This window comes from Chiloscyllium punctatum, chromosome 9 (genome assembly GCF_047496795.1).
Source record: "Chiloscyllium punctatum isolate Juve2018m chromosome 9, sChiPun1.3, whole genome shotgun sequence".
NCBI lineage: Eukaryota > Metazoa > Chordata > Chondrichthyes > Orectolobiformes > Hemiscylliidae > Chiloscyllium > Chiloscyllium punctatum.
This window is the reverse complement of record NC_092747.1, coordinates 28,386,934-28,410,891: the sequence shown is the minus strand read 5'-3', so window position 1 is coordinate 28,410,891 and position 23,958 is coordinate 28,386,934. Positions and strand designations below refer to the sequence as shown.

Below are 23,958 nucleotides of genomic sequence, written 5' to 3'. Positions count from 1 at the left end.
GTTGGTGGGGGGTGTGGACCTGACGAGGGAGTCACGGAGGGAGTGGTCTTTTTGGAATGCTGATAGGGGAGGGGAGGGAAATATATCCCTGGTGGTGGGGTCCGTTTGGAGGTGGCGGAAATTACGACGGTTGATACGATGTATATGGAGGTTGGTGGGGTAGTAGGTGAGGACCAGTGGGGTTCTGTCCTGGTGGCGATTGGAGGGGCGGGGCTCAAGGGCGGAGGAGCTGGAAGTAGAGGAGATGCGGTCGAGGGCCTCGTTGATCACGTCTGGCGGGAAATTGCGGTCTTTGAAGGAGGCGGCCATCTGGGTTGTACGGTATTGGAACTGGTCCTCCTGGGAGCAGATGCGGCGGAGACGAAGGAATTGGGAATATGGGATGGCGTTTTTACAGGGGGCAGGGTGGGAGGAGGTGTGGTCTAGGTAGCTGTGGGAATCGGTCGGTTTATAGTAAATGTCAGTGTTGATTCGGTTGCCCGAGATAGAAATGGAAAGGTCTAGGAAGGGGAGGGAGGAGTCTGAGACTGTCCAGGTAAATTTGAGGTTGGGGTAGAAGGTGTTGGTAAAGTGGATGAACTGTTCAACCTCCTCGTGGGAGCACAAGGCAGTGCCGATACAGTCATCGATGTAGCGGAGGAAAAGGTGGGGAGTGGTGCCAGTGTAGCTGTGGAAGATGGACTGTTCCACATATCCTACGAAGAGGCAGGCACAGCTGGGGCCCATGCGGGTGCCCATGGCTACTCCTTTGGTTTGAAGGAAGTGGGAGGATTGGAAAGAGAAGTTGTTCAGGGTGAGGACCAGTTTAGTCAGTCGAAGGAGGGTGTCGGTGGAAGGGTACTGGTTGGTACGGCGGGAAAGAAAGAAGCGGATGGCTTTGAGTCCTTCGTGATGGGAGATGGAGGTGTACAGGGACTGGATGTCCATGGTGAAGATAAGGCGTTGGGGACCGGGGAAGCGAAAATCATGGAGGAGGTGGAGGGTGCAGGTGATGTCCCGAACGTAGGTGGGGAGTTCTTGGACTAAGGGGGACAGGACCGTGTCGAGGTATACAGAGATGAGCTCGGTGGGGCAGGAGCAGGCTGAGACAATGGGTCGGCCGGGGCAGTCAGGTTTGTGGATTTTGGGCAGGACGCGGAAACGGGCGGTGCGGGGTTGTGGGACTATGAGGTTGGAGGCGGTGGATGGGAAATCCCCTGAGGTGATGAGGTTATGGATGGTCTGGGAGTTGATGGTTTGGTGGTGGGAGGTGGGGTCATGGTCAAGGGGGCAGTAGGAGGAGGTGTCCGTGAGCTGGCGTTTAGCCTCAGCAATGTAAAGATCGGTGCGCCAAACTACTACCGCGCCTCCCTAGTGAGGTTGAGGTTGGAATGGAGGGAGTGGAGGGCTGCACGTTCCGAGGGTGAGAGGTTGGAGTGGGTGAGAGGGATGGAGAGGTTGAATGGCCAGATAAGCCAATCTGATCAAGGACAATTAGGGATGGGCAATAATTACTGCTCTTAGCAGCAACAACCATCCAATTAAATAATAATTTTTTTTAAAAACCAGTACAACAATCATCATCCAGTCCGCACTGTAAATCCGCACTGGGGATTTCTCAGATTAGCCAGCCTCTCCAAACTGCCAAATAAAAATCCTTACCTATGGCAATACATGCAGCACCAGTAAGCAATAGCAAAACACACATTAGCAGAATGCACCCAGTTCTCAAGGGCATTTAGGGATGAGTCATAAATGTTGGCCTTATTAGCAATGTTCACATTCCATGAATGAATAAGGGAAAAACATTGTTGGCAGTATTGTAACAACGTAACAAGATTTCAAGATAGCAACAGAAATGAACAATCAGTTAGTCCTACTGCTTATCTACTCCATGCCTGGAATTAAATCTGCTTCAATATCGGCACACTAGAATCATTTTCCCTGACTGACTGACCGAAAATGATCACTTTCACATCTACTTTTTGTGAAAGATTTGTACAATGAGCAAAAGCTAATGGCACAGAAGCCTTATCGATTTTTTGCCCCTGACCACCAGAGTTCTGCGAGGCAATTGCCACAATTCCAGCAGAACATATCACATTACCCTGTTTAGGTTAGTGCCTAAACCAAACCATCTTCAACTGTTTCATCAATTATCCTGCTACCCCATCATGAGGTCAGAGGCGAAGATGTTCATTGATGATTGCGCAATGTTAAGCACTGTTTGCATATCTTAAGGTTGTCCATGGTTAAATGCAGTAAGACCTGGTAAGAATGCATCCTATCAACCCTCTTAATGCTGAATCTCCCATGATCAAAATTCTAAAGCAGAGTCACTGGACTCAAAACATTATCTATGCTTTCTCTGCACAGATGCTGCCAGACCTGCTGAGTTTCTCCAACAATTCCTGTTTTTAATGTCAAAATCCCAGGGATTTCTATTAATCATGAACTGAATCAGTCACATAAATACAGACTTCACAAGAACTGGTCAGATGCTGAGAATTCTGCACCACGTAATCTTGTATCTTGACTCACAACACACTCACCTCATACATTTGTGGTTTATGAACGTTTGGACACGTAAAGGCTATTTATAATGCTGAGCTATATCATGTTACCTTCCTGTGTTAATAAAGTAATAAACAAGAGTGCATACACATTAAGGGTTAAACACAGTAGTGAAGCTCCTGCATGCATTAACTTGATGATATCTGAGAAACGAGCTGCACATGCTCTGAATAATTCAGTTAGTCTGTCTACCAATCTTATTCATGTTTCCTGTTTACTTCAAGGTTGATTTAATTGAGCTGGAGCACTATGATGTAATGATTTTGCTGTTCATTTACTGAATGTGACACAAAGCAAGTAGCAAAGCACATGTCAGCAATACCGCCTAGGCAGCCACCTTATCAACCAAAAAGAAACTGGGATAAACTGGATGGATAGACATGGACACTTTTCTGCAGAGCTTTCTTTGCAGATAACACAGCTTTTTCCATATCACTATACTGATTGTTAACCTAGGATTACTATTTTCCAAATGATACACCAAGGTGAAGCTGCAAGACTGAAATAACTACTTGATTGATTTGAATGAACATGTTTTAACAAAACCTTGGTGAGCTCAATGTAAGAAAATAGACAATGCATACTAAGAACTTTGCATTAAAAATTTTAGATTTGTTTGTTACGTGGTGAAAGTTTCACTATGCACCAAAGAATGTTCCAGTCTTCCTACTCTGTTTCTATTACTTTTATATTTTTAAATGTTAAAATTACTGCTTGCCTTATGTAACAAATACTGCTGCAAGGTAGAGGTATAAATATATTTTCAGCTGTAACACGGAAAAGCTGATGACGTAGCTTTAGCCTATTTTATACCAGGTAATGGAAAAATCTCTGAAAGGTGCCCATTAGTGCATATGACCTTCAGTGACTAAACCACTGTTTTCCCCCCTCTCCTTGTTTTGTCTCACATAAATGAAGCAACAACAAAGTATTGAGGGACCAAAATCTAATGAGTGCATGCAGTCTGCCACTGGACACACAAACTATCCTGTGTTTTACATTCAGCAATATATTAATAACTGCCCACTAGCTTATCAGTAATAATATTTAGTACAGCAATAGCTCCACTGCAGATTGTGTAATGGCCATCCCGAAGCTCAATTCACATGGTGCTCAGTCAAAGTCCTTAAATTAAAGTGCTTTCTCAGGCATTTTTATAAAGTACCCTTTTATACAGTGTGTTATAATTTCCATGTAAATGGTAGTGAGTTGCTAATTTCTACCAGTAACAACTTGCATAGGACCTTTAACAATGAGAAATATTCCAATCAGCTTAAATAAAATGGATGCTAAGCCAAGAAGATACGAGGAGATGTATTGAAAAACATTGTGAAAGAGTACATTTTTAGTGCAGGTATAAAGAGTGGGTGGGGTCATTTTAAGAAGCTTACAGAGATAGAGAGAGGCAAAGTTACTTATGTTATGATGACAATGTTAAAATTAAGGTACTGGGAGATTGGGGTCGATGTACATCAGTAAGGACAAGTTTGTTGGGCAAACAACAACTGATGCGGGATAGGGTACCCACAGTAGTCAAGAAGGCATATGGTATGCTTGCCTTCATCAGACGGGGTATTGAGTATAAGAGCCGGCAGGACATATTAAAATTGTACAAGACTTTGGTTTGGCTGCATTTAGAATATGGTGTACAGTTCTGGTCGCCACATTACCAAAAGGATGCGAATGCTTTGGAGAGGGTGCAGAGAAGGCTTACGAGGATGTCGCCTGGCATGGAAGGTGCTAGCTAAGAAGAGGTTGAGTAGGTTAGGATTATTTTCATTAGAAGAAAAGGAGATTGAGGGGGCACCTGATTGAGGTTTATGAAATTATGAAGGGTATAGACAGGGTGGATGGAGATAAGCTTTTCCCCAGGGTGAGGGATTCAAGAACGAGAGGTCATGCATTCAAGGTGAGAGATGAAAAGTTTAAGGGGGATAGATGTGGAAAGCACTTTACAGAGTAGATGCCTGGAATGCGTTGCCAGCAGAGGCAGGCATGGTAGATTCATTTAAGGTGCTTCTGGACAGATGCATGAGCAGTTGGGGAGCAGAGGGATACAGACGCTTAGGAATTGGACACTAGGTTTAGACAGTGAATTTGGATTGGCTCAGGCTTGGAGGGCCGAAGGGTCTGTTCCTGGGCTGTGAATTTTCTTTGTCCTTTGTTCACAGCCAAGTTTTTATTGAAGTCTTCTGGAGGACTTTTACAAGACTGGAATAGTTGAATATAGATAATGACAAAGAGAAACACTGAAATTTCAATGCTAAAGTACTACGAGGTGCGCAATGTTGCAGATCTGCTTGGACCTTAATGTGATGGACCAGAAATCTATCCTATTTTATTTCACCAAAGGAATCCATATTCAAGTTAGGAAATTTTTCTTTTGCTTAGCATTATAGTATTTCTATGACTACACTTTCAGAGATTTTCTGTTGCCATTATGAAAGATTGAACACAAAACTTGCTCAGCGTTTACAATGAACTGCAGAAGCTGAGAGGTGACCAAACGATAAGATCCATGTGCCTTAGATTTAAATCTTTACAAATAGCCCTCCAAAGAGGTCCAGATTGATAGGCCAAATATTGCAGCTGTTATGTATGTTAATATGTGAAGTTGCCGTGATTTCAAGTGGCTGTAACAGAAGCTGAGTTTAACAAAAGCTGGTCAGCTGTTTCCTGAATTGACACCATCTAGTTCAAATCGATTTGGGACATAAAAACAGAAAATGGTGGCAAAGCTCTGGTCTGGCAGCATCTGTTGAGAGACAAGAGTCAACATTGTGTTGAATCCGATCCTGTTTTGTCTCCATGTGTACTGTTAGGCCTGTTGAATATTTTCTCAGCATTTTCTGTTTGTATTTAGTTTGCAGCAAAAATAATCCATTTTGCTTTATATGAGATTTACCTGGATAGGGCATTGTTGTCAAGAGAGTATTGAATGATTGTTTTTATATTTTAATGACACTTTAATCATGCTGGCACTTTAATCATACACTTTCTGAATCCAATAATAAATTTGATCAAAAACAGAAATCTCTGGAAAAGCTCAGTTCCAATCAACGGTCACCGGACCCGAAACATTAACTCTGATCTCTTTCCACTGATGCTGCCAGACCTGCTGAGATTTTCCGGCAATTACTGATTCACAGCATCTAGCAGTTTTTTCGGGGGTTTTTAGTATATTTGATCAACCCTCCTTAGCCTTTTGTGCAGTTCCCTCAGATAGAGCTCTTTGAACACAACAGCTAGCACTCACAAATATTTTTGCTACTTTGGTTTGGGAAAATCATCTTAAAGTAACATGGAAGGTTAAGAACTGAACTTCTCTGATTTATTTTTGCTTGAATTAATGAAGAAGACAGATGACAACAGAGCGGTGGATGTGATCTATATGGATTTCAGTAAGGCGTGCGACAAGGTTCCTCTGGTTGTAGGCTGGTGAACAAGGTTAGATCACATGGAATACAGGGGGAGAACTAGCCATTTGGTACAGAACTGGCTCGAAGGTAGAAGACATGGGGTGGTGATGGAGGGCTGCTTTTCAGTCTAGAGACCTGTGACCAGTGGCATGCTGGGTACAATGCTTTTCGTCATTTAGATGTGAACATAGGAGTTATAGTTAGTAAGTTTGCAGATAACACTAAGATTGGAGGTGTGGTGGACAGCGAAGTAGTTTACCTCAGAATACAATGAGATCTTGATCACATGGGCCAATGGGCTGAAGAATGGTAGGCAGAGTTTGATTTAGATAAATGTGAGGTTCTACATTTTGGGAAGGCAAAACAGAGCAGGACTAATACACTTAATGCTAAGGTCCTGGGGAGTGTTGCTGAACAAAGAAACCTTGAAGTGCAGTTCATATTCCTGAAAGTGGAGTCTCAGGTAGACAGGTTAGTGAAGAAGGCATTTAGTATCCTTTCCTTTGGGAAAGGAGTTGGGAGGTCATGTAGCGGATGTACAGAATATTGGTTAGGCCACTTTTGACATAGTATGTGCAATTCTGGTCTCCCTCCTCTCGGAAGGATGTTGTGAAACTTGAAAGGGTTCAGAAAAGATTTACAAGGATGTTGCCAGGGTTAGAGGATTTGAACTATAGGGAGAGGCTGAACAGGCTGGGGCTGTTTTCCCTGGAGCATCAGAAGCTGAGGGGTGACCTTCGAGAGGTTTATAAAATCATGAGGGGAATGGATAGGGTAAATAGACAGTCTTTTCCCTGGGTTGGGGGGGGTCCAAAACTAGAGATATAGGTTTAGGGTGAGAGGGGAAAGATCTGAAAGAGACCCAAGGGGCAACCTTTTCACGCAGAAGGTGCTGCATGTATGAAGTGAGCTACAAGACAAAGTGGTGGAGGCTGGTACAACTACAACATTTAAAAGGCATCTGTATGGGTATATGAATAGGAAGGGTTTAGAGGGATATGGCCAAATACTGGCAAGAATTAGAATCCCTATAGTCTGGAAACAGGCCCTTCAGCCCAACAAGTCCACACTGACCCTCCGAAGAGTAACCCACTCAGAATCGTTCCCCTACCCTACCTTTACCCCTGACTAATGCACCTAACCTACACATCCCCTGAACATTAAGGGCAATTTAGCATAGCCAATTCACCTAACCTGCACATCTTTAGACTGTGGAAGGAAACCGGAGCACCTGGAGAAAACCCATGCAGACACGGGAAGAATGTGCAAACTCCACACAGACAGTCACCAGAGGCAGGAACTGAACTTGGCAAGGGAGACTAGATTAATTTAGGATATCTGGTCGGCATGCACGAATTGGACTGAAGGGTCTGTTTCCTTGCTGTACATCTCTATGAATCTTGCACAGCTGCAGTTTAAAAAAAACCCTGAGCTACATGCCTTTCAATGAAGAGCTCTCCACTTACTTGGAAGGTAAGGAAGCAGAGAGTGCAAATATTTTTGTTTAAAGGTACTATTTTTAACTGGAGTGATAACTGCAGACTATCAAAATTATAATGTGCTAATATGAAAGTGCTGCCAGTAATTAATATTTTAATAGTGTTTTTAAAAATACAGGCATTTATTTACAGATATCATTGAGATGAGTGAGCTGGCTTCTCAATACAGAGTTGCACTATCATTGGCAGGGATGTGGAGAGACCTCAATACAGAGGGCTCTTGGAAAGCAGAGGGTAAAGCAAGATCACATGGCGGATGATAGGATGGGTAAGGAGCATGTGGGATGGTCGGTAGGAGAGCATTACTGGAGCATAAAGGGACAGGTAAGGGAGAGAAGAACAGTGCAGGAGCAGGGTGGGTGGCAACAGTACGGAAAGAGGGAATAAGGATTTAGCTCAGGAAATGGAAATGGACAGCATGTAGTATGGGAAGGAGTATGGAAAGAAAGTTGACCAGTGGGATGTGTGGGAGGACACAATGAGACAGGGGTACGAGGTAGGGTTGGGGCTAGGTCATATCTAGGAGTTCTAAGTGGTCTGGGTGAGTGTAGTTAGAGGTACGCATGGGGTCTGTGGAATAGTTACTCAGCAGTTGGACCATGTAGTTAAAGTTCTAACATTCCTCGAGTGACTATTTTACCTAATTTTATCAGAACCCCTGAAAGTCTTTGGATTACTGAGACATTCAGGGGCTTCATGCATAAAGGAACTGTGCAGCAGAAAATTCAACTTCGCAGGAAATTTCTTTAGTATCTGCCATGACGGGGATTCTGCAGGGGCCCCAGATACAACCCACATCTACACTGGCATACTGATTGTCTGGCCATCAGAAAACCTGGGTCATTATGTTAACCAGATTTGCAGTACAACTATAGTGATGTTATCGTGGTAGCCTTTAACTTGGCTGGCAATCAATTAAAGCTGAAAATGTGTTGCTGGAAAAGCGCAGCAGGTCAGGCAGCATCCAAGGAACAGGAGAATCGACGTTTCAGGCATAAGCCCTTCTTCAGGAATTCGTCGATTCTCCTGCTCCTTGGATGCTGCCTGACCTGCTGCGCTTTCCCAGCAACACAATTTCAGCTCTAATCTCCAGCATCTGCAGTCCTCACTTTCTCCTGGCAATCAATTAAGAAATGTAAAAGGCTTTCAGCCATTTCTACCAAGTGAAGCACTCAAAAAGACCACGATAGATTATTCCATACAAGTTCTTAGTGCAGCGATAACTGTTTTAATGTTAAAGTACTAGTGAAATTCAAGAGTCCTTTTTTTTCAAACTCCTCCATACTCGTATGCAAATATCAAAACATTTAACATTGAAGGAAGTCAACAGACACTTAAACTGCAAATTGTTGTCTAACAGGAACCAGAAAGTGACTGGGTTAAATGTAATAAATATTTTGTTTGCCATCATATTACCTCATTGATGCTGATCTCTGCCTCGACATACTGCAATCCTTTCTGAAGGATTGAGATTAGTGCTGCAGGTGGCACTAGTGTCCCATTGATGTTTGACTGACTTATGTGACTTTCTATTCCAAATGTGAATGCCGAATGAGAGAAACCTGAAAAAGAAAAAAAAGCAATATTAATTAAAAAGTTACAAGTGAGCATTATTCACAAAGGACATCCTTGCTCATGAAGAACAAGCAGCATACTCTGCCTGAATACAAATTTTCAGTATCCACATTGTGAAGATTTTTGCAGATTAATTTAGAAACATTACATCTATTTTTCACATTTTCACCTTGCCCTTAACACCATTGATTGTCTTACTGGCACTCGACTACCTGACTGCTTTTCCTATGATGTGCATGATCCAGAACCTTCTCCAACATCACAGCCATGCTGTGATTTGGAAGTTGCCGTCCAGAGCTTGAGGATATGGTGTGATGTCAAAGGTGCTATCCTTCAAATGAGATGTTCAACTAAGCCCCATAAAAATGGAGGACAGAGGTTACACCTTGAGTTTGAACAGAGGCCATGCTCTCTGACATTTTTAAATCCAATGTTTAGTTCAAGCTATGAAGTGGCTAAGCAAAATATGAGGTACAGTTCCTCCAATTTTTGTGGAGCTTCAATGTAACAGTGTAGCAAACCCTGAGCGAAAATGTTAGCAGAGAGCAAAATTATTTATTAAAACAGCAAGTAACAGAAAGGTCAAGCCAGTTTAATTTTGGTCTCACCAATGTCAAGGAGACTGCATCAGACCAGATTGAAAGTGGAAGTAAAATGCTACTTCACCTTGAAGGTGTGTTTGGGGCTTTGAAGAGAGTGAGGTGGAACAAGTAAAAAGTTAAGAATTCGACCTTCAGTGATTATACAGGAAACTGCCATAAGGGGAAGGGTAGAGATTAAGTTTTTAGAGACATAGGAGCAATGGACCAAGCACTTGGCCGATGATGCCCTTCAGCACATCTCCTCCATTTCTTCCACCTCTGTCCTTGAACTCCACCCCTCCAATTGTAACAAGCACAGACTCCCACCATCCACCCACATCCCCTCCCCCCCCCCCCCCCCCCCCACCACCACAACCAACCAACTCCTGGATACATCGCATCATCTTCCGCCACTTACAAACAGATCCCACGCCCAGGGATATATTTCCCTCCCCACCCCTATCTGTCTTCTGGAGGGACCATTCCCTCTGCGACTACCTTGTTAGGGCCATGCCCCCCACCAACGCACTCCCAGCACCTTCCCCTGCCACTGCAAGAAGTGTAAAACATGTGCCCACACCTTCCCCCTCACCTACCTCCAAGGCCCCAATGGATCATTCCACATCCGACAGGAATTTACCTGTACTTCGACACACGTCATCAACTGTGTTAGTTGGTCGCGATGTGGTCTCCTCTACATTGGTGAGAGGGGACGCCAACTTGCGGAACGTTTCAGAGAATATCTCTGGGACACATGCACTAAACAACTCCACCTCCCTGGGGCCAAACACTAACTCCCCCAGGTAAAAACAAGGACTGCAGATGCTGATGAAGGTGCTGATGAAGGTGCTGATGATGCTCTAATCCTGATGAAGGGCTTTTGCCCGAAACGTCGATTTTCCTGCTCCTCGGATGCTGCCTGACCTGCTGTGCTTTTCCAGCACCACTCTAATCTAGACTTTAACTCCCCTTCCTACTCTGCCAAGGACATCCAAATCCTGGGACTCCTCCACTGCCAAGCTCTAGCCACCCGACGCCCGGAAGAAGAAAGCCTCATCTTCCACCTTGGGATGCTCCAACCACACGGGATCAATATGGATTTCACCAAATTGCACAGACAAGGGAGATTACTGATGGAGGCCGGAGTGTAATATCCAGAATGTTTCACTGCAGCTGTCCACTCAGACAGCTCAAGTGATGATCCTGGCTTGCAGGGAGTTGATACCATTCCAAGTACCCTTAGCAATAGCACCAGGACCTTTGACCTCTTAAGTTCAACATAAGACCAATGGACCAGAGCATTTCAGATGAGCTGATGCCTGCTTTAATTAAAAATAGCTGATTGAAGCTTGCTCCGGTGGGCTTTCTCACTGGTGAGGGTGGCTTCTTAGTCACTCCTCAAGATGCTGCCTCACACTAGTCCAAAGACCATTGAATTTTTGCCCTTATTTTTATGTTGTGTGGAAAGTTATTGATGCGGATAAGTATTATGTTATTGCACGGATTTCAGACCAGACAGGCCAAGTGTTTTTAAGATAGTTACATGACATGGCGCCACAGACTGATGGGAATCTGGAATTCACTGCTTGGAAGGGTAGTAGAGGCAGAAACCCTCATAACATTTAATACTTGTACATATTTACATGTTTAGATGTATACTTGTGATTCCAAGGCCTACAAGAGTATGAATCACGTGTTGGAAAATGGAATCGTTAGGTAGTTGGTTTTGATCAGTGCAGACTCAATGGGCCAAAGGGCTTTTCTCTGTGTTTTACGCTTCTGTGACTCGATGGCTATAGTTTACAGCTCATTCACAGAATTTACAAGAAGTTGCTCCTCCAATCAGAGACCTTTCCTCTCCCGCTTTTGCTGCTGCAGACTTACCATTGGGCTGATCAGCAGTAAATGTGGGAGTGCACCAGTCTGTGATTGGAGGAGCAGTTAACAGCCCAAGGCATGGACCCACAGCAATGAGTCTGCAAGCTGGCTCTGGAATTAGGAAGTACATGTCTTCTGCTTTCACTTCAGATCTCTGGCATCCACAGTATTTGACAAGAGGAAAGGAGAAGAATTAGTGGCTGAACAGGGGGCCTCTCATCCAGGTACTGCCTAGGACAAGGACAATCTTGAAGCAGCTGATCAGGGACAAGTTGTGGCAGATAGGAGTTCTATTCCTCAGCTCTATTTAAGTGACACCTGAGTGACCTGTTCTCTGAAAAACACTTTGCTGCCCAAAACTTAAAATCTAACTTCAATTTGGCAAACTGGTCTATCTGATGCTCTACATACCAGATTTTTTCTTATATAGTCTGCAGCTCTTCTGATGAAGCCTGACATCCCATTAACTTTTTACAATTGCTTTTTAGATCTTTGAGTTCACTTTTGATGTCAAGTGCTTGAACACTAAATTGCTTTGTTCATCTACCATCGAGAGCTTTAACACTTGGTACCCTCACTTCTGTCAAACTTCTGTGTGCAAAAATACAGTTTTGTCATTGAATTTTTGGTCATCATATTCCCACTCACTTCATCCATGCTCTAGCATAATTTTTGGATTTTGTTTTTAAGTTGTTTTATTTCTAGCTTAGTTCATGTACTACTAAATAATACCGGTGTGTTTCTCACTATTCCTCAAATCTGACCATCCATACACACAGTGACATTAAAATTTGTAATATGACAACGCAGCAAGCTGGAAATCCAGACCTAAGGCGTTATTTTCATTACAGGACAACAGATAATTGGGCAGAAAGAAACATCCATAATAATTGTAATCAGAAATAGAGACTGAGTCATAGCTACTCATTTTTGTTATTAATCAGATTAATAAATTCTGAATATTGATTGACATTTGTAGGATATCATCCCTAGTGTTTTCAGCTGTAATCCCTTTTAATTGCCTTTTATTCAACAGGGCCTGTTCTTTGATTTGTGAACATACAATGCACCTTTCATCCAGAAGGTGCAACATGCGAGAATTGCTGTTTTGACAGTCTGATTTCAGTCCATAATAGCATCATTAGTGCCCTTATTTACTGAAGCTTGCTAATGTGCCTCTCAACTTTAGTAGTTGTCATTAGTTCAAATTTTAAGTGGATCTGCTAGCAACATTCAATTAAATGGTTATCTTCTACATCCTTGGTACTGGCTGACTTTTCACTTTTCCCTCATGCTCCTGAAACCTACTCAATTTTGCACATTTTCATGCTTTTGTTTCTTCCTAATTGCCCCACTTCCTTTGGCTATTAACACTACCATTCTGCTTTATAAATATGCTCAATTTATTAATTGCTCCCATTATGCATTGCATTGTCTTCTGCTATACATCACTTGTTATTTCAGCATTTAAAGATATATTAATTGCATTTCTTTCCAAGGTTGTTTTTCCTGCCTCATGCCCCAATTCAGTTCCTTTATAGGAAGTGCCAAAATATCCTTCAATTTTGATAAGTCCTAATGTGTTAACTCATCTGACCTTTCCAGATGGTGACTGTTCTGAGCAGTTGCAGCAATTTTTTTTGACTTGGATTTCTAGATTCTGCATTTTTTATTTACTCTGGAATATCAAGAATTCATATTTTGTCTTTCAACTGGCACTCAGCAAGTTCTTCCATGGCTCAACAGGAGAAAAGATGCATGTATTAATTGCCAAATTTTATAAATGGACAGGTTGGGAGAAAAAATCACTATTGATACTGCTCGCTGACTAAATACAGCCAGAGGTGCAGTGAACACATCAACAGATGACCTAAGTGCTCTTTCCTGTTCTATCCCTACAAGGTAGTGACACTGAAACATTAGGATCACATGAGGAATGAACACTCTGTGCAAGTGGCCAGTACTTGCAGGTCTATATTCCAGCATGAATAAAAATATTGAGAAAGGAAAATATCAATGAAAAGAAAAAATTCTAGATTGTCAGATACATGTAAAGTGAAAATGATATAAACAGCTGAAGATTTGGAATGAATGCATCAAATGGGTTACAGTCCTGACAACCAAATCCAATGGGGAGGAAATTTGGTCAAGCTTTACAAATATGTTTTTTGCAAAACTTCCACTGTCTAGCATCTTAGTGCTATTCCAGGTTTCAGAAAACAGTTTCCATCATTGGACAATAGCGTACCAATCATGTAGAATTTTCTCGCAGCGATTATCGAAATAGCCATTGTTGAAAGCTTGGTGCCACAAAGTTCTTTTAGGAAACTAAACTTCAGATTCCTTATTCAAAGTTTAAAACCACACATCCTACATGTTAAGCACCAAATAAAACGTGTAGATATATGCAAAGGTTGGAATAAATAGCACTCATCAATTTTTGTAATGTATTCGAAATAATTAGGCCCACTAATTTATACTGATGACCAAATTAAGATCACTGGGATGGAAACTCTCCAAAAAGCAACCATAAAAAAAAATTCATGTGTTCTCAAAATTCCCAACTACAAATTATGAAAATTGCATTTTTGTTATTGTTGTTATAATTGCCTTGCAATAGACTTTTTGATCAAATCGCAATTTGTAGTTGGCAAATCTATAGCATTTATTAAATTGGTTTCTTTACTCATATTGAGAAAATGTTGGCATTTTAGGTTTTACTACTAAGTCTAAGGTTTACTGCTGAATAATGGCCTGTGCAAATACAATCTGTGGGGAAATAGAAGGCAGCTTTCTATCAACAAATTATTTCCTTCATTATTCTTCCTTCTTGAGATCAACCACTGGTTTCATTAATCTCATAATTGGCAAAGAGCTTTACACCACTTTGTACTGAAACATTTGCTAAGTTATTTGATCTAATTAAGAAAGATTGCAAATTTCAATAAGCTGATTAAATGTTTATTGGTAAAGCTGAACTGTTCAGTTAAAAGCAGTCAAGCTAACAAAGAAGTTAAAATGTACATTTGGAAATTGCTTGTCGGCACCATATCCAGACAGCTAGAAGTAATTACTCTAGAGCTAGATGGTACATGATTAAATTGCAAAATACAAGGACAAAGATTCTGATAGGAAAATACAAAGGAGAAAGCAAGAGAGAGATAAATTGATTGTTACACAAAAAAGGCTCAGGGAAGACTTGAGCAAAGCAAAAACACCACAGGGACCTGATGGGCCGAATTGCCTGATTTTATTTATAAAGACTATAAAGGACACTACTGGGACACTACTGTTTTAAAACTGTGAATGAATCAGGCATTAATGCAATATATCTTGCAGTGAGGAATTAAACATTCTGTGCATCACAAACAACTTATATCTTACAGAATTGGAATTCCTTCCTATTGATGTAGACCACAAGATGAATACAGTTCCCAATTCTGAATTTTCAAACACTAGAATATTGTGTGCAAATCTGGTCTCACTCCTATAAGAATGATGCTATGAAACTTGAAAGAGTTCAGAAAAGATTGACAAGGATGTTGCCAGGGTTGGAGGGTTTCAGCTATAGGGAAAGCGTGAATAGGCGGGGGCTATTTTCCATGCACCATAGGAAGCTGAGGTATGACCTTATAGTGGTTTATAAAAAGTTGAGGGGCATGATGGGGTAAATAGACAAGGCCTTTTCCCTGGAGTGGGGGAGTCCAGAACTAGAGGGCATAGGTTTATGGTGAGAGGGTAAAATTTAAAAGGGACCACTATTTCACATAAAGGGTGGTGCGCGTATGGAACAAACTGCCAGAGGAAATGGTGGAAGCTGGTACAATTACAACATTTAAAAGGCATCTGGGTGGGTATATGAAGGGTTTAGAGGAATATGGGCCGAGTGTTGGCAAATGGGACTAGATTAATTTAGGATATCTGGTCAGCATGGACAAATTGGACTGAACAGTCTTTTCCTGTGCTGTACATCTCTATGACTGTATGCAACATTCCACAATTGAAGAAATCTTGCATACAGAATCTTTTGTTGTTCCCTATAGGTTTTCTTTCCTTTACATGTTAATGATTAGATTAGATTAGACTCCCTACAGTATGGAAACAGGCCCTTCAGCCCAACAAGTCGATACTGACCCTCTGAAGAGTAACCCACCCAGACCCATTCCCCATATTTACCCCTGACTATGAGCAATTTAGCATGACCAATTCACTTAACCTGCACATTTTTGGATTGTGGGAGAAAACCCGTGCAGAGATGGGGAGAATGTGCAAATTCCACACAGTCACCCAAGGTGGGAATCGAACCTGGGTCCCTGGTGCTGTGAGGCAACACTGCTAACCACTGAGCCACTGTGCCGCCCCAAGATGCAAACCCACATTTTTTTTGTTTTGAACTTAAATACACCTGGCATTTTAACATGCAGCATTACAGCTGATCCACAGAAATGGCAGCAATGGGATTCGAACTCACGCTACCTGAGGGACTGGAAACTGGATCCAGCACCTTAGACTGCTTGGCCAGACTACGTCATGCAACGTTATGCACACTTTGATTAGCAGCTATAGAAACTGTTATGGTGTGCCTTGCTAAATCCCAAAAGTTCGAAAACATCCTAGGCAGAAATTCCATTTCTGCTTCCTTCAGTTCAGTGCCTTTACTGCACTAATGTAAAAGCATAAAAAATCATGGTCAGACCAGTGCAGAAGTGGAATTCCTATCCTATTGTGCTTTACGCATTTAAGACAGTTCTAACAATAATTGCTCAGATAAACCCATGTTGATTGATAGAAATTAATTTAAATTTGTGGTAATAAAAACACAGGTCTTAGTGATGGCCTCTTGTCTGAAACTCTTCAGAAGTAATTATGCACTTCTAACTTTTTCCAGTAATGCTAACTTTGGTTTTTTTCTCTTCATTGATGCAGCCAAACTAATTGACAAGTTCCAGAATTTTCTGTTTTTACTTCAGATGTTCTCTTTTTGTTTAATGTAGAAAACAATTTGTTGTTTACCTAATAAGTTTACCAGCCGTCTGCTCAATTCTATAAACTCAAGGTTCACTGGATCTATATATGGAAAATCATTTTAACATAGTGGCCAAATAATTACCTTAAGTTTCTCAAAAAAATTCCAAACAACCAGGATAATTTTAATAGGAGCAAAATCACAATGCGTTCACTAAATTCTCTGATCAAATTATTAATGCACATTCTCACCACAAAAGGATAGAAATTTGTAGGGTAGCCAGTGGTTATGGTCATGGAATAATAATCTACAGATTGAGAGTTAAATTCTCCCCACGACACTGTAAGAAATTGAATTAATTAAACTTGGTGACTTCTAAAGTTGCATTAGATTAAACACTTATGAAAGCTTGACTGTCATGAAAATTCAACTGGTGTACATTCTGTTCAAGGAAGGAAATCTACTCCAGTCCTTCACTCTCCAGATGACTCAATAATAAGGGCAACTGAGATTCAGCTGGTGCTACACCATCCCAAGAACAAATATTATATGTTCTGCACCTGTAATGCCAATTCATAAAAATACGAATTAGATTCAAAATCCAATTAACCTAAAAACTTAATTGACTCAGGAGGTGTTAATATTGGCTATTTACTCAGAACATGCTTTCTTTGCCCCTGTTGTTCTTGAAAAATGGGTTTCTCTATTTTTAGATTAATCTCAGAGGTGAGTTTTATTGCTCATGTTGTCTGCTTTCTATTATTCACTCATGGGATATTGCTCATCCCTAAGTGACCTTGAAAGCAGTTAAGCTGTTATCAGGAGTTTCACATAGGCCAGACCAGATAACAATGTCAGATATCCTCAGTCAACCAGGTGTGTTTGTACGACAATTGACAACAGTTACAAGGTCACTATTGCACAGACCAGTTTTTCAATTTCTGATTTGTTAATCAAATTCAAATCCCATCAGCTGTTTAGTGGGATTAGCTATCTGCGGAGCATTACCTCGTCTTCTGAACTACTAGCCCAGTGACATTGCCACAATACTATAGTTGCTCCTATGATAGTTTTGCAAGCTTGTTCTGAGAATGAACAGAAACATTTTTTCTCAATTATTTCATTTACTGGGTCTGACCTATATCTCAACAGAAAGCTCCTCCTATACCTGATAGTGACAGAACAACAAAAACTCTTTTTAAACCTTAAGATTGAAGCAAATTATTTAGACACATTGAAAAAATAAATAACAAGACAATTTACTGTATACTGGATTAGTGGTGCTGGAAGAGCACAGCAGATCAGGCAGCATCCAAGGAGCTTCGAAATCGACGTTTCGGGCAAAAGCCCTTCATCAGGAAGGGCTTCCTGATGAAGGGCTTTTGCCCGAAATGTCTATTTCGAAGCTTCTTGGATGCTGCCTGAACTGCTGTGCTCTTCCAGCACCACTAATCCAGAATCTGGTTTCCAGCATCAGCAGTCATTGTTTTTACCTACCTAATTTACTGTATACTGTAAGTATCCTAATCCCGAAAACAAATTAATCAATGTTTTAATCTGTATTAAGAAATAAGACTTCGAAATTGAAATTTTATTTGCACAATTATTCATTCCTTAATTCTTTTTCACTGTTGTGGGAGCTACACTGATCTGATTTTAACTCTTGAAGGTTGTCTCTGATTTCAAGTTTAACTTAAATAAAACAAGTTATTATGCTCCATGGATCTAAAAGGCATCTCAATTCATATCCATAATCTGAAGCACAAGTGCAGCATCATTTACTTTTGAATTAAGAAGGTTAGTTTGTCTCTCCAACCTACAATCTTGTCAATCAACAAACTAATATTTGTACCAATCTAGAATGGAGATAAAATTAACCCCAGGAGGTTTTTTAATTTAACTATACTGACTGGATTTAAAGTGAAATTACCAACAAAAAATGTCAGAAACGGCCACTGAACAAAAGGCATTGATTAACAAAATATTTCTGTGAACTTGCATCATTTTAAAGGTGCAGACATAGTGACAGGCTATTGTTCTACGTCCGTACAAATAATGCAGGCATTCCTCAAACCAATTACAATAGTTGTGGTCTGCAACCCAATACTTAAAAGCATCACTGCATAGCAGCACACCTCAGTAGGGGCCCAAGGTTCATGTGAGGTTAGCACCATTAAAGCTAGCCCACATTTCTTAAATCCAGTGTCCACCTCTTAAAGGCATGGCACATTCTGGCTGAAGCAAGGGCTCAGGTGGATTTAGAGACCAAAAAGAGCTTTGAAAAATTGCATGACAGACAGATACCACATTCTGTTATTCTCCTTCACTGTGCTGGAGGCTTTGGTGTAAGATGTGTCAAGAGGACAGACAGTCTTTTTCCTTTAGGGGATGAGGGAACTTACTAGACAACAACAAAAAGTGCAATGGGAGCAGATAATTAACAATAGCAATCTAAGGGCCTGGATATAATACCACAATAACCTCAAAAGACTGGTTAATATCAGTGAATGCATCTTCCATATCCTAGTAAGTACACAGCAGCCTCACACAACACTCCATCAGGCACTTTACTCAACCAGTGTACCAACAATCTCCATTCACACATCTCATGTCTACAGTCAGAGGCATCACCACAGAAGCAATGGGGATAGGTATTGTTACATGTTCTCACCCTGAGAGAGGATCACATGCTGGAAATCATAGCTGTAGCCAGCGGTATGGTGTAAACCACCCAAGGACAACATCAAGGTTATATATAATCCAGCTTCTCACATTCTCTTCTCCTTTATATGTTAAATACTAATTTACAAGCTCCAGATGGTGTAACTGCAAACCTCTTGCTTTTCTACCTTCCTCACCACTACCCTGCCTTAGCCTTCATTCTTTCAGATATCCAAGAACTGTTACATAGCCAGGTAGTGAGGTCAGAGTCTTAAACACGTGAGGAGCAAAAGACTGGAGAGATAAGAGACTGCATTTCACAACTGCCAGTAGATACTAACACTGTGGACATTAGAGAGGAGATTAGAGGTCAAACCTAGATGTGGTGAATCACTAGACACAAGTAGTTTGCAGGATGGGCAGAGGAGGAGGAGAGGTCACTGATGGCTTCTGCTACAAAAAACTCAAATGAGATCTCTGATTAGATAGAACATAAAACTAATTTAGTGGGCACGCTTGGTGCATTAGTAAACTTGCTACTCTCTAAGCTGGGAAGAGTGCAGCTCCAACTTGGGATTGGATTTTCCACGAAGTCCCACTTTCCAGTGTGGACCTTGTGGTCAATTGCCTAGGAGAACTTGAAAAATCAACCATGATGCAAAATTTGATGACTGATGTTTCAGCTTCTGTTGCAGCAGAAATGGGGGTCACCAAATACCACAGTGTGAGTGGAAGCTCAGATTGATGCCTCAAAATATCAGCTTGCTATGATTATGGATCAAATTGGTATACAACAGGGTTTCACATCAGTTCAGCAATCTGTTGTCTGGCATATTATTCTGATAGTGAAGGCCCTGTTCCAGAAAAGTAGTAATGGTTCCATCATGCTCGAAGCTGCTATTCCCCATAAACAGCATTCAAACCTCCTGATTACCACAAGTTTCACTTTAGTCAGCCAGCCCAGAATGCTAATTTCCCTGCCAGGGTGAGGACAGGGATGCAATCCATATTTGGATCTTCTGGGTTCAGACATGTTCCAGGACATTCTGAAAAGATGGCTTGTCTCTCCTATTGTAGGTCAACAGTTGTACACCAGTCATGCTGCAGCCCTATGTTACTCTGCTATGCAGAGGAAAACACCCACAAGTCAGAGAGTAAGCAATTGCACAAGGTTAGTTGAGTCTTGTATAGGATATTAAATATTCAATTGGATAAAGTTATTATAGATCTTTGTTTTGTGCATCAAGGATCCCTGTGATAATTTGTCACAGAAATACAACAAGGTGCGGATTGTTGTTCAATGGGGATTTAGGTTAGGTTCATGGGAAATGCATATGAATTTTCCCTTACAGACAGTCCACCTGGAAAAAGCATGTGCCAGCTTCCTCGTAACTTGTTCCTCTTCCCAAGATGCTCACCAAATCTCTAGTGACATGGCCTGTTGTCCTCATGATGGCCAAGTTGTGGAGGATGCAACAGGCCAACACAAATCAGTTCATTCACTCTCAGTACCGGAAGGCTCCTCCACAGCTGCTGAGGTGGCTGAATCATTGCTTCAGCGAATCAATCATCTGCACAACTTTTAAAATCATAAAACATGTTTAATGCCTCAGCAGGATAAATGTGAAGAAGATATGAACCTTTGATGGGATTAAGAATCAGAATTGCAACCTCAAAATAAGTGGTTCACCATTTAAGACAAGTACATAGAGAAATTTCTTCAATCATAGGTGTGTAAACTTATCAGATGTTCTCACCTCGAGAACTATAGATGTTCAATCACTGAGTCCATTAAGCGGAGATAAATTAATTCCTGGATATTAAGGGAATCATGAAGTAATTAATGGCCACTCAGTTCATACTGGATTAGGATGGGCAACAAACACTGGCCTTGTCAATGACAGATACATCCATCCCACAAAAAAAAATTCAAAAAATGAGAAAGGTGAGGTTGAGTTTGAAGATCAGCTATGATCTCGGTAAATGTCAATGCAGGCTCTGAAGGATAAATGGTGTAGTCTAACTCCTATTTACGTTCTTCATGGTAGAATTGCTCCTTTACATTGTGAATGAATCTGGATTTTTAAGATTTGAATTTTAGCTTTAGAGAAAGACTTGAACTAAAAGAAATGGAACTGAAAGGGGAACAGAACGTTAAACAAAATAGGTTTATGTATGAAGGAAAATGACTCTCCCATTTTCTAAGGAAACAAAAACAAAAATTTAAAAATCAAAACATCTGGCAACGAGACATATTCAGCTAAGTCGAGCAGGTTCTGCACATATTTCTGACGCACATCATGTTGAGGTCTCAGGTTGGTTACATGCTGCAGTCAGATGGGAAACAAACTAGTTCAGAGGAGGAGGGGAGCTGAAATTCCTTGTGAGGAACACAGAGTTTGAAGGATGTTGTGACTGATTATCATCATCAAAAATCTAAGTGGACTACTGAGACAATTCTTAAGATCAATCTTAGTTGTATCTATCACTGTATGTGCAATTTATGGCTTATATTTGACAATTTGCCTGTTATTCATGATTAATTAGTGGTTATTCTAGATGGTAAATTATGAAAGGTAGTCTTCGATGACCCACGTAAAGTGGAAACTTTCCTGCTTTAAACTATATAATCTTTTGCTTCATCGTTTTAGTAAAGAATTGAAATTTCACATTTCTTTATTTAATAGTTGCTGGGTTCTACTGAGATTATAACAGTGTGAATGTTGGTTAGATAGTTATAAAGCATAGGGGACTTGTTAGACAAGACAGCAGCAATCCTCTGGTTGGATATAATGACTGAAATACATTTGGAATGTGGAGGAACAAAATTAACACATCAGACCGCTGCCAAAATTGCAGACATTCACTAGCAAGTGCGAAGTGTGGTTCCACAAAAATGGCACTCTCAACAAGTGGAAACCTTTGCTGTTATGGTACCTCTCATTGATATTTTGTCGTGACGAAACCAAATGTATATAATCAATTATACCCTGCACCACAAGGGGGTCGACTATCTTAGCAAAGCCATTTGCCTGCTTTTTCTGCTTCTCTCCATTTGGTCCTCTTCTGTCACTTCTCTGCTGCAGCAATGGACAGATAAATGGGAGATATTTCAACCTGCTCCAACTTGCAAAGATCCTGACACTGCAATTGAGGGCCATAATAACCAGCAGTCTAGTCCTTTCAATTTTCCAAAATTGCAGATTTCAATTCAACAGGTGGCAGAGATCTCAGAGTACTTCCCTTGTAAATCTCACATGCAGATTTACACACTTTCTGGTTTAAGTGAGGATTAAATTGCTTCTTGAAGGCCCTAGTGGAAGAGGGTCGACTGCTGATAACCCTTCTCCCTCTTGACTCACTTATCCTCTGACTTGCTGCCTCTGCACCATTTCCTTGCTATGCTGCAGCCCAAGGAACTCTACTGGGAGCAAGTCGTGTGCTCAGCCACTTTAGTCACAAGCAGTGCTACTACTTCCTGTAGAATTGACTAACTAGTCACCTTCTCAAAATATCCTGTATTTTCAAAGACACAAAGTGGAACTAGAAGAAATTATTTAATAACTAGCGTTAGATGATGATGCATGTTTGTCAGACTAGAGGGTTTCTTAATGCAGCTGAATGCTTGTTCATCTGCGAGCTTTGAAAAGGTGTTAACTAGAACAATGAGCTCTCTATATCTCTAGTACCTTCACCAAGACAGCATTTAGTGCTGTCAGCTATTGAAATGTCATCCACTGCCCTGAAGCTACCGATGCTATAGAGCCCATTTTACATCCAAAAATCCAATATATAGTATCATTTTATTTCAATGGTACAAGGACTGTCCAAAAAGTTTTCTAATTGAATTTTCAAATTACATTTATATTTAAGTTTTTACAGCAAGTGACATGGGTTAATAAATGAGGGTTCTGCAGCTCCCATGTATTAAGATGTGTTTGGACAAAATGTTCCATTTAAACAGCTGCAATGTCTGGTATTTCATAAACAAAAGATGATGAAAACCTGGCTGCTGGGAGAGCAATTCCTTCATCAATCATCAAGATTTTCAACTTTGTTGGAACCTAAAACTTCTCTTTATGGTGATTTTGAAAGTGCTTTCTTGCAGCTTGGCTCAGCAAATACTTTACTGTTGGGATCCTTGGCATATTGTGCATTATGAATCATAATATTGCTGAAGGCAGTCACTAAAATATAAAATATACTAGAATGTCTCTTTTACAATTGTATCTAAGCAGTAAAGATATTCTAATTACAGTTTAAGAGTGATTTAGGAAGACTAGTAACATTTTAAAAATAGTAGAAGGCAGCATAATGACATATTATATAAATCTGAATTAGCACCATCTGTGAGGATTAGCAACACTTAGAATTGAGTGGACAATTAATGCAGCCACTTTAAATATTTTTGCCTATAGTGCAAAAAGAACTGTGAAATAAAGAAGTACAGATACAGACAGCATCATTGTCTGCATTCACAATGTTGAACCTTGGGGCTTGTCTATTAAACATGGCCAGGAAAGGAGTGGTAGAATGGCTCCTCTCCGTTCACCAACGAGCCAGTTACAGAATGTGGTTACAGTAAAAGTAAAATTCTGTGGATGCTGGAAATCTGAAGCAAACACAGAGAATGTTGACTCTCATTCCAAGTTCATAGTTTACCGTTGTTAGATTAAATTGTCAATGGATCCCTCTCCTTAACCCATTGTCCAAAGCGATTGGGTTTAACAATTTATTTTAAAATGGTTCATGGCATGTGGATGTTGCTGGTGAGGACAGAATTTACTGCCCATCCCTAACTGACCACAAATGGGTGATGGTGAGTT

General features: G+C 40.9%; 1 protein-coding gene across 11 annotated transcripts in view; it reads right to left on the bottom strand.

Moving 5' to 3' along the window:
• The window catches only part of LOC140481236 (F-box-like/WD repeat-containing protein TBL1X), a 411,567-nt gene that overhangs the window by 75,498 nt on the left and 312,111 nt on the right, over positions 1-23,958 (bottom strand). For all 11 annotated transcript variants that reach the window (XM_072577105.1, XM_072577109.1, XM_072577110.1 and 8 more), the window contains one exon: positions 8,888-9,033. In XM_072577105.1, coding sequence (XP_072433206.1) covers positions 8,888-9,033 — 146 coding nt within the window. The remainder of the gene's footprint in view (positions 1-8,887; positions 9,034-23,958) is intronic.